Source organism: Rhododendron vialii, chromosome 9a, assembly GCF_030253575.1.
Source record: "Rhododendron vialii isolate Sample 1 chromosome 9a, ASM3025357v1".
NCBI classification, from domain to species: Eukaryota; Viridiplantae; Streptophyta; class Magnoliopsida; order Ericales; family Ericaceae; genus Rhododendron; species Rhododendron vialii.
Genome location: NC_080565.1, coordinates 30,459,967 through 30,474,639, shown reverse-complemented (window position 1 = coordinate 30,474,639; position 14,673 = coordinate 30,459,967). Strand labels below are relative to the sequence as shown.

The window sequence follows — 14,673 nt, the reverse complement described above, 5'->3', positions numbered from 1 at the left end:
CTTCTTCGATTCAATATTATCTTGTTACCTGCTAATTGTAAAGTAAGAGGGGTGGTTGGGTTGGATTATTCTACTGGGTGATTTATCACTCACGGATACGTCTGTATCCTGGCAAATCGTTTGCTTCGGCAATCAATTTGCCAGTGGGCGCAGGATTCAATGGAGAGAATTCAAAGATGTTGCAGTTCAACACGAAAAGAATATCAGGAACGAAGATCGAGTATGTTTCGAATTTGTATCAAGCCTAGAGTCAGCTCTGAAATTAATGTATTTTGAATCAGTAAATTTATCCTGTAACTGTAATAGCTAAACTTTATTTTGAAAAATTATATTTATTTAGCAAATTTTCTTAAGATTTTATTTTATATTGCTTACAGAAAATCGGGGCGTTACAGTACTTCTTTTGCTTTTGGAAATCCTTCCACCACATGCAAGCTTTTTCCAGTATTCAAAAAATAAGTACTTATTTCATATTTTCAAACTCAAAAATAATGTAAATGAAAAATAATTTTTTAATTTTTTTGTACCGTATTAAAGATCTCAATGAAATCTATCAAATAAGATTCATATTGATAGAAAAATTATTTGCGTAAGCACATGATTTTTGAGCTTAAAATTGCATTTTAAAAAAAATAAGTACTTATTTATCGTTCTGAAACGGGCTAATTTCACTGCAAACTTTGCTAGTCATAGTTGAGCAGGGATATAACAATTTCTAAGTCGATTGACTCTTCTCTATTGTGGGGATACTGTGGATGGATGGATGGATGGAGAGATTCATTTATAGAATTTTTTTTTTTGGTTAAGCGAAAAATAATTCATTTATAGATATATGCAATTGAAAAGTAGTACTAAAAGGTGACTACTTAATCCCGCCCAGTAGCAAATCATGTTAGTAATTAATAGAGCAAAAGTGGTAAAGACACATAAACTCACACACAATCACGGTATATTTGGGATTCACATGCAATTTTGTGTCACTTATATTGTTGATTCTTTTTTTATTGGCATTGGGTTCTTTTCTTCTCTTTTTTGACTGACATATATTGGGTTCTTTTCATGATTCTTACAACAGTAAAAGAAACGCCACGAACTCATGAATGATGAATCTTTGAAAAATTAGAGTATACATGCTTGTATACTCTAAAACCCTAGCTAGTTTTTGGCTTCGGTGACATCAACTGACGCGTGACAAGCACATGTGCAGTCTTTGAGGCCAAGCTAAGGAGTGCCCTATAAATACCCCATTATGCCAACCCTAGAGAGGTATATGCTCGTATACTCTAAAACTCTAGTTCTTGGTTTTCATTTTTGAGCAACTGTATTCATCCTTGCACCGGAGGGCCATTCTGGAGATCCTCCGATGTGGTCTTTTAGTCGTGCTTCCTTGTGCAGGCTAGGTGGAAGTCACGAGTACTCTTGAACCATGATCAAGGAAGGAGCGAACCAGATTTATCGGAGCCCCACAAATTTCAAAATTATGCGTCTTTACAAAAATTTGGAAACCACTTAAAGATCACCCTTATCACATTTTTATGAGACTTAATGCATTTTGAAATGGAATCAAACGAAATCCGATCAACGTGGCCAATGTTTTTTTTTTTTTGCTCGGCAAACAGAACTTTTTATTAAATTCGACGGGGTACATTGATCAAAAACAGTAACTATTACATGAAACTACAGAGCTATATCCAACCAAGATTGGATAGGAACACCTCACTGACTACCCTCCTTGTCTACCTCACCCTACAATTCACTTTTCGGATCCCATCCAAATATCCTTTGAAGTCCTCTACCGTGTAGAGCTTGATGTCAAATTTGGCCTTCATCCACATGGCTACCTTAGTTTTAATTAGGTCCGTCACCTCCAGAGCCTCAGTTGTTATCCCGTTAAAGATATACCCATTCCTCGTTAACCAAATTGACCATAACGTTGCAAAAAAACACACTTCTCAAATATTTTTCTTCAAATTTCGGAATCTATTCCCAAACCACCAACTTGCTAACTCTTCCAATGAGGCTGGACAAACCCACTGGATATGCCACCAATTCAGAATTTCAGACCATACCATCCACGAAAATCGACAATGTAATAGCAAGTGTTGAGGAGTTTTCACATGAAGGGCACACAAGGGGCATGCAGCCAAGTGAACCCTCAATGAGATCTAGAGTAAACGATTATAATTATTATTTTGGACCCAAAAAAGGCCCACAATTGGCCGAGACTTGATGGGACTAGACAATTGCTACATTGGACGGGAGCCTCCACCCTCTAATGACCTTTTCTCAGGATTGAAAGTGAAGGGTTCAATTTATCATGTACGAAAAGTCATCAAGTAACATGGTTTTGGGAAATTAGAAAAAGACTGAACAGTTAAGGGCTGGCGAGTCCTTCCTGGAGTTAAATAAAGGCTCCTGTCCCTGTAAAAACAGTACTGTAAAAAGTAGACCACCTAACGATGAGTGATTATTCTTTAGCCGAGGAGGGAAAAACATGATTATTGGATGGAAAACTGGGTCGCATCAATAATAGGTAGATTAGTATCACTAGTAAACCAAATAACGAAGGGATATGATGATATCTTTAACGATCGCGACTGATCAGTGCTGTAAAGAACAATAAGATTCTCTCATCTTTAACATGCCCACTGAGAAGTAGTGGAGTAGTATTTAAGTTTAATTAGGAAGAACGCAGACCTCTACTAAAAAGAAAAAGACAAACCATAGTATGCTTTTAAGCTTCAGCTCTCCCTTTAAATTGTACTAATTGTTCCAAGGTTTGGCATTGTTGCTTTGAGAGAGAGAGAGAGAGAGAGGGAGAGATGGGGAGAGGGATGAGAGTAGAGGGCTCGATGAACTATGGGCTGGACATAAGTGCAGCAGAAGGAGAATTCGGGAACTGGACAAACTATGTGCTTGAAAAATTGAAGGAAATAGGGAGAGCGATGAGCCCACAGGAATGGATCAACTTTGTGCGGGAGAAGTTGATGGAATTCCTGGCAGTGCTCGAGCACTTCGGCAAGATCTTTATGGAGCAACTGATACACTGGGCCCGAGTTGGCGCTCCCTACATCGTCGCCGCAGCGGCTTTATGGATCCTCCTTCGCTACTTCCGCTGCTGCTGCTGCCGCGTTGTCAGAGGAGGAGGATCGGTGGCCAAGACGATGATAGCTCCTGGAACTCGCGGGACTGTCAGGATTCTTAGGGCTCCCTTTGAAGCAAACCCCGCAGCGTATTTCCGCGGTCTCCGAAGAGCGTGATCGTATCTGCTTCACCATTTGAGTCTCTCGATCTCTCTGTTTGGTAGCCTATCTCTATATATGTATTTCTGTGTCAATTGTTATGTGTGTTTCTTTTAATTGCTTTCATGCCAATTACTGTTTGCTGAGTCGTTCAGGTGTTTGAACTTACTAAAAGAATTCTGTGTGTTTGTCTTGAGTATTTTGTGTATAAAGAGAGAGGGACCATGATCGGTGATGGTGATTCGCCGCAATATGTAGAAGATGATCAGGTGATGCATGTTTGTGAAGGGTTTTTAAGTATACGTTCCTAACCTTTAATACTCTTGATAGTTTCAAAACATTAGTCCTCGTTGGATTTGGGGAACAAGAATATATACCTAATTCTCCTTCACAAGATATGAAATCAGATGGAGTACTATGTTTATCAGTTCACACTAATTAAATAAAGCCCACTGAAATTTAATCCCAAGAGGTTGAGTTAACGGTCTTGGCTTGGAATTTAAGGGTGTGTTCCCTCATAAAGTCTCAGATTCCATTGTCCTTGTTAGCAATTCTTGATGCAACGTTACCTCACGCACAAGTAGGAGGGGCCGTAAGGATCGGGACAGCCAGTGAAAGAGTTTTTATCAAATTAGTAGTAATCCTCTACGCTGAAAAAGAACACATTCTGTTCAACACAAGGTGTTGGCCGGTTACATTTTATTTGTTTTTCTTTTTTATTAATTCATGTATTCGGATTAACTTGTACGCAGATAACGGAGAGATGGTGGTCAAAATGGCAACAGCTCCTAGAAGGGGTTACAAGATTCCAAGGCCTTACTTGGGACCTTTAATGCATTTCACTAGTAAAACGATAAAAGGATAAATCGACTTCAAAAATAATGATTACTAGTAGTAGATAAAATTCCAACACCAAACTCCATGACAAGAATTTGCAACAATTTCAAAACTATGCATCATTACAAAAGTTTGGAAACCACTTAAAGATCACCCTTATCAATATTTTTAGTAGCAAATAACCAATTTTATCTGCTATTTATGTTTCAATTGATAACATGGTTAATCAATTCCATTGTTCTTGTGACATGGTCGAGCAAAAGATTTGATCAACTTTAATTTTGAAAAGCTTTTTTTTTTTCTCAAGAAGCAACTGCAACTGAAACAGTAAAGATATAACGCCAACTGTTATGTGAACTCGTTTGGTGTTTAAACTGGTGAAGAAGAAGATTTGCCTAATGCTTTACAAGATGAATCAGATGTGGTTCTTAGCTTAGGCTAAGCACCCAAAAATTTCGATTCGTGGTCAAATTGCTGCTGGTACAACTTTGAACTTCGGACGCTTCCACGAAAATGTTTCATGTACCATAATGCATGTTTGTGATTTGTATTTGTTCAGAGAAAGAAGGGTAAAGCCTCCCATGGCATCGTACTCCACGTGCAAGCTTTTTGCAGTATTCTCTGCAAACTTTAACTTTCTTTAGTCAATGGTGCTAGTGTCACGTCCATTTTCACGCTCAAACATGCACTCACCACTCACATGAGTAGTGGGTCCCACACACATTACGCACTCTAGTATGTGTATGGGGTCCACACCTCATGTGAGTGTAGGTGTGTGTTTGTGACCACAGGGGTTTAGTGGCGGCGGCCAGGCCCAGGCTATTAATTTCCACACGATTCCTTTCTTGTGAAAGTTGAAACTATGGATGCAAGGATGGGACCACAAGGGTTTAGTGGCGGCGGTCGCCACGAAAAGAATTTTAAAAAATGTACTCATTTTGTCCCTAAATAAGTGTCCGGCGCTCAAAACTAGGCCTTCAAAAAGATGCATTTGTTTCATTAAAAAAATTAATTTTTTTTCACAAATCAATAGATAGCAATGAGTTCTATTAGATTGTGAAAAAAAATTAAATTTTTTAATAAAAAATATGCATGTTTTGTAATGCTTAGTTTTGCGCGTCGGACACTTATTTAGGGACGGAGGGAGTAATTATCATATGTAAAAAAAAATTATCCCCAATTTATATAGTCTCACCATTGTTAGATTTTTTTCCTTATTTTTTATTATATATTAGTCATAAATCTTCTTCTTTTTTTTCAAGAAAAGAGACCCGAAAAAGTATTCTAAAACTAAATTCAAAAGGCCAAATTGAAATAATATAAATGATGATGTGTAATTAAGAAAAAAAAACTCCATATTAATTCTAATCCTAAAATAACTTAACCTAAAAAATTAAGGAAATTTAATTATAATGCCACCCCCAAATTTATAATGTCACTTCCAAAAGGGGATGCGGTTATCAATTTGGAAAATTCATATAGAAATCTGAGGAGTGACATTATAAATTTGGAGAGTGGCATTATCTTTATGCATACCGATTCTCTGAAATATCAATGAAGGAAGTATAGTAATGTGCACATAAATTGAATTGGTCTCTAGGCCTGTCATCTCTAATACCAATTAGCTTTGATTTGGGGGCATAGTTCCGTAGCAAATCACGTATAGGAGGGCTATTGTTTAAATGGTATTCTGAGATCAACCACTTTGTACATATTACCAAAAGTTAGGTCTGTCTCCAATCCTCCCATGCTCATACTCCCAATGATTGGGGACTACATGGGTTCTGATAATGTTGTTGTTGGAGTGACATTATCGATACCCAAAATTAAAATTAGTATTTTTTCGTACTCCATGTGCAAATGAAAAATATCATTTAATATAGTTTTTATTATGTCATTTTAATTTTTTCTGGAACCGATGACTATTAATGCATCTTTTTTAGTATACATTTCGCCGCTGTTAGGATAAAATCCTGATTTCGTCCATACGTATGGATGGATCGAAGAGAGATTCATGTGTTACTTCTGTAGATATGAAATTGAAAAGTACTAGTACTCACAGGTGACTAGTAATCTAATACGAGCCATGCTATGTGTACCGAAAGGGGGAGATATATACACGAAAAAAATGTGTTTAGATCAAGTAACATACACACATCGGATGCCGTTGATTTCTGCGTGGGCTCCATCGGTTTTTTTTTTTTTAGAATTTTTGGACGGCTCGAATCGGCCGTCCGGTGGCCGGAGACGGCCCGACGCGGCCGGTCGGTACAATTTCCCTCCCCCTTTCGATACCTATATCTTTACTGATCTAATACTACCAACCATGCAAGTACTCTCTCCGTTCTAGAATTTTAATTGTGTCATTTGTGTTACTAATTAATATGTTACTCCCTCCGTCCCTAAATAAGTGTCCGGCGCGCAAAACTAGGTTTTACAAAATATGCATATTTTCTATTAAAAAATTTCATATTTTTTCACAATCTAATAGAACTCATTGTTATCTATTAATTTGTGAAAAAAAATTAATTTTTTTAACGAAACAAATGCATCTTTTTGAAGGCCTAGTTTTGCGCGCCGGACACTTATTTAGGGACGGAGGGAGTAGATTATTAGGCTCTGTTCCAGTTTTTCAAAAACAAGTACTTAAGAAATAAATACATATTTTCAAATTTAAAAATAATGACCTTATCGAAATAAAAAAATAGTATACAATATGAATCTTTTTTTTTTGGTCAAAGAGAAATAATTATGGATATTTTTTTATCCACATTATGGATTTTGTTTGAAAGAGAATAACTTATTCAAGGAGGAGTCGTGAATAAGTTATTCACGGAGGTGGCAAATCTCACCCTTCCATTTTGACAATTAATGGTCCGGATTTTAAAAAAAATCCGAATCATCCAAAATATTTTTGGATGCGCGCTATTCAGCTTTGTAAAAGCTAGCATATTTACGAAAACCCTTGGTAAAAAGTTTTTTCTTTTTTTAAAGTTACTACCTTTTCATAACAATACTCTTCTCATACTTACATGAGAAAATCATATTCACGGAACTCCATGAATAAGGTTTTACGAAGGTGTATCGCGACAGTCCAAATTTTAATGAAACTTGTTCGGAGAAGAGTTTAAAGTTTCATTAAAATCCGGACCATCCAAAACACATTTGGACTATCGCGATTCATTTCCTCCATAAAGAAATTATTCACGGCATCTCTCTTACTCCCTCCGTCTCCAGTCTTTAGTCCCTTTTGAGAATCCGTCACTTTTAAATTGATTATATCTTGCAATTTATAATTTTTTAGGTAATTTTAAAAAAATAATTTAAAAGAGCTCGTTGAGATTTATCAAAGGAAATTGATTTTCGCGCTCAACTTTTTACTGATGGTGCTTCACTCTAGTAACTTCATGAACAAAGTAGAGCGCCATCGGTAAAAAGTAGAGCACGAAAATCAAATTCTTTTATCAAATAAGATCCATATTGCATATAAATAGTATTACTTCATTTTGTTACCGCAATACTCCTTTTGTCCCATTTTCTTTCTTCATTTTTGATATTCGTTTCAGTTTTCAATCGCTTATATCTTCTAATAAGAATCTCAAAAAAATGCGACATGGATCTTGTTTGATAGTTTCAATTTGTGCAATAATACAAAATTCTTAAAATTATGAAAAATACTTCCTCCGTCCCAACTTAATAGTCTTTTTTTGGGAGTTTGTGTCATTTTTTAATTGATTATATCTTGTAATTTATAATATTTTATGTGATTTCGAAAATACTGTACTAAAGAGCTAATCGAGATCTATCAAACAAGATCTATATTCGGTATGAAATTCATTACTACTGTTTACTATTATGTTTGTCTGATTATTAAGCTAGTTTTTGTCTATGCATGTCTTGCTTTCAAACCAAACAGAATACTATACATTGGAGCAAATTAAACTTTTGCTCCGTAGCTGTTTTGTGTTTGAAGGAATTCTGTGCATATGCGCCTCTTGTGGGTTTATGTGCAAAAGCACTGGTGTATGTTTCTGGTTTGAGATATCCTTTCTATTAGTAGTGATGGAGTACTTGTGCTTTCAACTTCAGTGGGGTTCTAACAAATTTGTCGCTTAAATTGAATACTCTGGTGTTCGATCAAAGTTGAATCTTGGGTACCTCTATTATTCGACGATGAAGAATTCACAATTATTGATCTGTATATGGTTGTCTAGTGACAATGCCAGGTGGTTGATGGGGTTTTTTTTCTCTTTGTTGTTGGGAGGTTCACTTCAAAACTTGTCTCATGTCTCCTTGAAATGGAGAATATTGGAGAAGGGCCGTTTTCATGCCTTGGGCTTGGGCATTGTTATGCTTCCAGGATCGAAACAAACACACACACATACTCACGATCGGGTGCAATTTCATTTATTATTTGAATCGCATGCAGTGATCGATTACAAAAACTCTCACTGGGGGAGGAGCTCGCACGTCCAAACTGAAAACTGATCATGAACTCGCAGTCTCTCTGGTTCTCTCTCTCAGCTCACCACACTCTGTAACTTTTTCTACCCCAACTACATGAACAGTACATGAATCTATAAGCCTAGGTCTATGACTGGAAAATGGATCCAACAGGGAAACCATATTTCATTTGTGCATTTTGACTTCTGTTTCTTACACATCTTTTAAGTTCTCTGGCCCCCAAATTTGAATGAAATCCCTGTTTCGTACGTACGATTTAGTGGCCATGTTTTTTTGTTTTGTTATAGTAGGTCAGTAATTTACAAAGAATTAACGCAAAACTAACAAAGTCGAAAAAAATTTAAACGAAGAAAAAAAAATCTCTTAGTGCTCCTTTGTTCCATAATTTTAGAAAAGATATGAAAGGCAGAAATAAATGAAACAAGAACAAATCTTTGTTGATGATAAAACCTGATGCATGAAAGCAAAAGCAAAAGCAGTAGCACCAAATTATTGTGGGGCCACTTGCTTTTACAGTACTACTCTTTCCGTCCTAAATTATTGTGTATATTTTCTTTTTGGGATCTTTCAAAATATTAGACTCTGTTTGAGAAATATTAGAACTGAGAAGGGAGGAGTTTTTTTATACAGAAAAGTTTGAGAAATTGAGTTACTGAGTTAGACTCCGTTTAGGGAGTTTAACAGCGCAATGGTGTTTTTGGCTTAATAATTAACCTAAAAGAATTACTTTTGTCTTTGCTACTTTTGCGTTAGTTCTTTAGGGATTATTAATTCGGCTTGGCAAAAGAAATCTAAAGAGTAAATAGTCATGATCTAAATTTTAAAAACTTATTGACGACAAAATGCATACCAGTTCTTTGAATCATTTATCGTCATTGTCCATAGTTTTAAAGTTTTTTTTTGGTTATTGTGGGTCTGTAATTTACAAAGAATTAATGCAAAATTAGCAAAGACGAAAAATATTTAAATAAAGACAAAAAAATGTTCTTTTGTTCTATAATTTCAGAAAAGATATGAACGGCAAAAATAAGTGAAAAAAGAACAAATCTTTAGTTGATGATAAAACTTGATGCATGAAAGCAAAAGCAAAAGCAGCAGCACCAACTATGAGAACTTCAAGGCGACGCTATTCAAAAGTAGCACTCATGAGAAAAAAAAAAACTTTAGGGGAAATGATTTTTTCGCTCTCATTTTATCCAAGTGCATTTCTTTTGTTTTGTTTGTATCCACACAAGTTATAAGATAACCATTTTATTTGTGAAGAATGAATCTATAAAGAATAACTTCGTAGTAAGCTTTTACATGGATAAATACGAAAAATGGAGTGCACTTAAACGAAGTCACAAAATGGAGTGCTAAAATCAACCTTCGTAACGGATGAGATGACCTCACATCTAATCGATGTCATGAAGGAGCCTTAAAGGCTAAGCTAAACCAAAGTCAGCAATTCCTAATCGAGAAATCCTAATTTGTTTGAGGAGTTCTTTTGCTTTTGGAAATCCTTCCACCACATGCAAGCTAGCTTTTTCCAGTATATTAATTTCACTGCAAACTTTGCTAGTCGTAGTTGAGCAGGGATATAGCAATTTCCAAGTCGATTGACTCTTCTCTTGTATGGGGATACCGTGGATGTAGGCCTGTCAATGGATCAGATCTAATTCAAATTCGATCCGAAAAATTCGATCCGGATCCAGATCCGAATATGATAATGTCGATCCGATAATCCAAATACGGATCGGATCGAATTCGGATTAAATCCGTTATGGATCCGAATCCGAACTTTATTTTTTATAAATTTTTTAATTTTTTAAAAAAAAAACAGTAAATTTTTTATTTTGAAAAAAAAATGTTTAAGCTGTATTTTTATTTTTTACTTTTTATTTTAAATTTTTTAAATTTTTTTCTGAAAATATTTTTTTTGAAAAAAAAATTGTATTTTTTTGAAAAATATAATTTTTTTTGCTAAAATTTGTGAAGTAAAAAAGTTTTCGGATCCGAATTATCATTATTGGATTCTAGTCTTATCGGATTTGGGTCTTATCGGATCCAGATCTGTCGGATCCGGCTCATTGACAAGCTTATGTAGATGGATAGATTGAGAGATTCATTTATAAATATATGCAATTGAAAAGTAGTGCTAAAAGGTGACTAGTTATTCCCGCCTAGTAGCAAATCATGCTAGTAATTAATAGAGCAAAAGTGGTAAAGACAGATAAACTCACACACAATCACGTATAGTTGGGGTTCACATGCAATTTTGTGTCACTTATATTGTTGATTCTTTTTTATTAGCATTGGGTTCTTTTCTTCTCTTTTTTGATTGGCATATATTGAAATCTTTTCGTCATTCCTACAACAGTAAAAGAAATGCCATGAACTCGTGCATGACGAATCTTTGAAAAAATTATCATGTAGTTCGCATAGCCACATGATAAAGTTGTTGAAGATTTTCTCAGGTTTTGCATGTCCAAATCAAGAGCACTAAATACCACTAGAAGTACCCTGTACCCAAAATTTGATGTACCCATGTACCTAGTGAGTTTTGGGTGTAGGATCAATATTCTTGCGGCTGAAACGACATACATGGGTATATGCTACACCTAATTTTGGGAAAAGACTACAGAGGATCTTGGGTCACTGAATACTTACCCCCGATTCTTCCTAGCGCTCCTATATGTACATCTTTTCGTGATTTAAAGGAAGCTGTAGATGACAGAAATCATTTCTTTCTTACTTTATTGTGAAATTAATCGAAGACTTAATTATTAACATAGTTAGAGCATCCGCAATGGTAATAATCAAAATCAATAATTAAAATGTGCCACGTCAGCATTTGATTATCCATTTAGTTCATAATCAAACTTAACAACCTCTACCTCCACATTGGTTATTTTTGCATCCCTAACCAAAAAAACCCCCACAATACAAAATGCACATTTGTCCAATCACAAACAAATTTTCAATTACGCACCCGACCACACTAAATTATTCGTCTCGATGAGACGATTCCAATGTGGGGTGTTTTTGAGTTTGGTTATTAAGTTTGGTTATTGAGTTTTGGTTATTGATAAAAGTTGTTAAGTTTGGTTATGGAATAAATGAAATTTGATTATTTACTAAAGACTTATAACTTTGCTTATTACAATGTGGGGTATTTTTTGAATATTGTTGTTAAGTTTGATTATTCAAACTCATTTGCTTATTATAATGTGGATGCTCTTAGAGCATCTCCAACAAACTCAAATTGTTTCTAGCCATTTAAGCAAGAAATTACCTCAAAAACTGGTTTAGCTAGCCACAAAATAATTGAAGTTCCCAATAGCCAAGGCAATTTAGGCTAAGCAAATACTAATAAACAATAATAGTACAAAACAAAAAAAAACCCGACAACACCTCTTCACTGTGACCACCAACTCCGGCACCTCCATAATAACCACCACCACCCATACCCCTCTCTCTCTCTCTGCTCCAAGAAAATTGCAATCCACTGGAAATCTCAAAAATTGCCACCCACAATTACTAATTTTTCAGAAACGCACTTGAAATCTAAAAAATTGCAACCCACAATCGGTAAGTTTTCATAAACCCACTGAAAATCTCAAAAATTGCAACCCACAATTGAGTAATTTTCAGAATATTGCACCCATATCATAGAAGAAGAAGAGAAGACAGAGAAGGGGTATATCCTTTCTTACCCTCGTCGGAGCCAAACAACACCGACAACGGGCAGATCAGGTGGTTGTGAAGGCAAGGGGAGAGAGAGAGGGGACCAACCGAGTGCTACAGTAGCTCGCTCGGACCAGCGAGTTACTGTAGCGGAACGCCAGATTGACGACCGTGAAGCTAGGCTGCTGGGTCTGCCATTTTGGTGCTTGATCTCGCCTCTTGAGCGAAAAACTCCATCCGCTTAGGCAGTTGTAGATGCTCTTATTGGCATTAAAAAAAGACTAGCACAATCCTTTCAAAGTTGAAATGAAGACTGCAGGTCAGATCCTAGTAGTAAAACATACCCCAATCATTGTTGGACAAATTAGTATCACTTCGCTTGGTTCACCATTTTACGAGTAACTTTTACTCTCGACACAGTTTTCAATAAATTTCTCTCTTTATCTCTCTCCACTCATTACCACTCAACTCTCAAAAATACATTTCTAAAACCTCAACCAAACAAAGTAATGATGTTTTCAATTTTCTTTACAACGCCGCGTTCTAATGGAACTCACAACTTGCCGCGTTCTAATGGAACTCACAACTTAGTATATGAGTTCTATATTAAATCTGTCATTGTCGAAAAAGGATTGAACCGCCAATTGCGAGTGAGTCAGGACACTGAATGGATATTATTCTCGAGGGAAAAAAGGATACCAATAGCGATAGTCTCTGCCAAACCAAATTATGATGGGATTGCCTGCCATTATGGTGTTGCATTAATTAGAGAGAAAGCAAACACTCCACCAGACAGAAAAAAACCCAAGAACAAATAGAAAAATAGAAAGCCTAAAGTACTTTTGGGGATGTAGTTAGGAAGAGACTTTGGAATTCTTTTTTCATGTTTTTAGGATAATTTAAATGTTAGTTATGTTCCTTAGATTTCTTTAGGATTTCATCCTAAGTGAAAATGAACTTTGTCTTTTAGACCTGAAATTCAAGTAAACCCTAAGACTACTCTTTCTTAAGCTTGCATGTGCCTTTAGACGTGAGCATTTGCTAGTATATGTTCAAGTTAAATAACAAGGGTAAGTTTGCAAATTTATATAATTACATAATGAAAACTTAACCCATGATGATGTCATGGATGAAAATTCGAGTGGAGGCTAGTTTTAGGACCATGATTTAATTTTAAAACTAGATTTTGACTATAAATGTAGAAATTTTACATTTCTTTACTTGAGTTGATATTGTTTTGCTGTTTTATTTGGAATATATGATCTAAAAAGATTTAATTTTTGGAAATATATTATTCATTACTTAATTAGATTCCTATCAGCATTAAGACTATTTTTCCATTATTAGCTTGGAATATCAATCGAAGGGCAAATCAATTATTATCAATTCAAAGAAAGTCCAGAATTAATTATATTTCTTGTATTGAGAATTTTACAATTAGTTTTCTCTAGTCAATTTACCGTCCGAGTTGGGTTTTTTTTCTCAATCTACTTTGTGAGCAGTGATTTTGACATTCTATTTTTTTATAACCATACTCTAATTCTTGTCTTGTAGTCTTGTCATGTGTATTTTGAATACAAAACGACTAATATTGTAATGCGGATATCAAAACATGATGTGCCAAAATCAATTACTTCACCTCTATTTATCTCATTTACATACTGCCCACAAGTTTCCATAGTAGTATCATCTTGTTTCCAGGTCTGAGAGAGAGAGAGAGAGAGAGAGAGAGAGAGAGAGAGAGAGATGGGGGCAGAGAACTCAATGCTAAAGATGGCTACCGAGCGAGACATGGGGGCAGAGGAGTGGATCAACTATGTAGTGGAGAAACTCAAGGAATGGCTAATAGTGATAGAAAACTTCGGCGAGAGTTTGATAAAAAAAGTGGAAGAATATTTATCCCCGGAGGCTAGACGAGAACAACTGAAGCACTGGCTAATAGCAGCCGCAATCTTCATCGCCGGCGCGGTGGTTCTGATCACGTGCCTCCGGTGCTGCTGCCGCTGTTGCTGCCGCGGCGGAGGTAGGGCTCCGAGGATGATGAGGGCCCCTGGGAGGTATCCCTCCCGGATGCCTAGGCACGTCTTTGAAGGAAATCCCAGATCCTATTTTCGCAATCTTCGCGCAAACACCAGCATTGATGAACTTGTCTGATTCTCTTACTATCGTTTAGTATTATGTATTGTCTGATTGTTAATCCAGTTTATGTCTATGTATGTCTTGCTTTGATCAAACCAAACAGAATACGTTAAGACTTTCTCTCTCTCTTTCTCTCTCTCTCTACCTTATCCAGAGAACCAAAAAACCCCAAGTCTGGTTTTGGCCGGGGGAGGGGGCGCCGCCTCCTCGTTTCCCCTCCTCCCCTCCGGCTCTTCCCTCCATCTGTCCCCTCTACTTCTCCTCTCCTCTCCTCTCCTCTCTGGTTTCCTGGATTCGGACCCTCTCTGTTTGGGTGGATTTTTGA

General features: G+C 36.2%; 1 protein-coding gene and 1 non-coding gene across 2 annotated transcripts; both read left to right on the top strand.

Annotated features, from left to right (window-relative positions):
• Window positions 1-2,656: 2,656 nt before the first annotated feature.
• Window positions 2,657-3,562, top strand: LOC131301026 (uncharacterized). The gene has a single exon (XM_058327118.1). The coding sequence runs from the start codon at window positions 2,823-2,825 to the stop codon at window positions 3,258-3,260; it is 438 nt and encodes a 145-aa protein (XP_058183101.1). The 5' UTR covers window positions 2,657-2,822; the 3' UTR covers window positions 3,261-3,562.
• A 2,069-nt stretch (window positions 3,563-5,631) lies between these two features.
• Window positions 5,632-5,738, top strand: LOC131302165 (small nucleolar RNA snoR100). Its single transcript, XR_009191637.1, has one exon. It is a non-coding gene; the product is annotated as a small nucleolar RNA snoR100 (small nucleolar RNA).
• The last annotated feature ends 8,935 nt before the right edge of the window (window positions 5,739-14,673 follow it).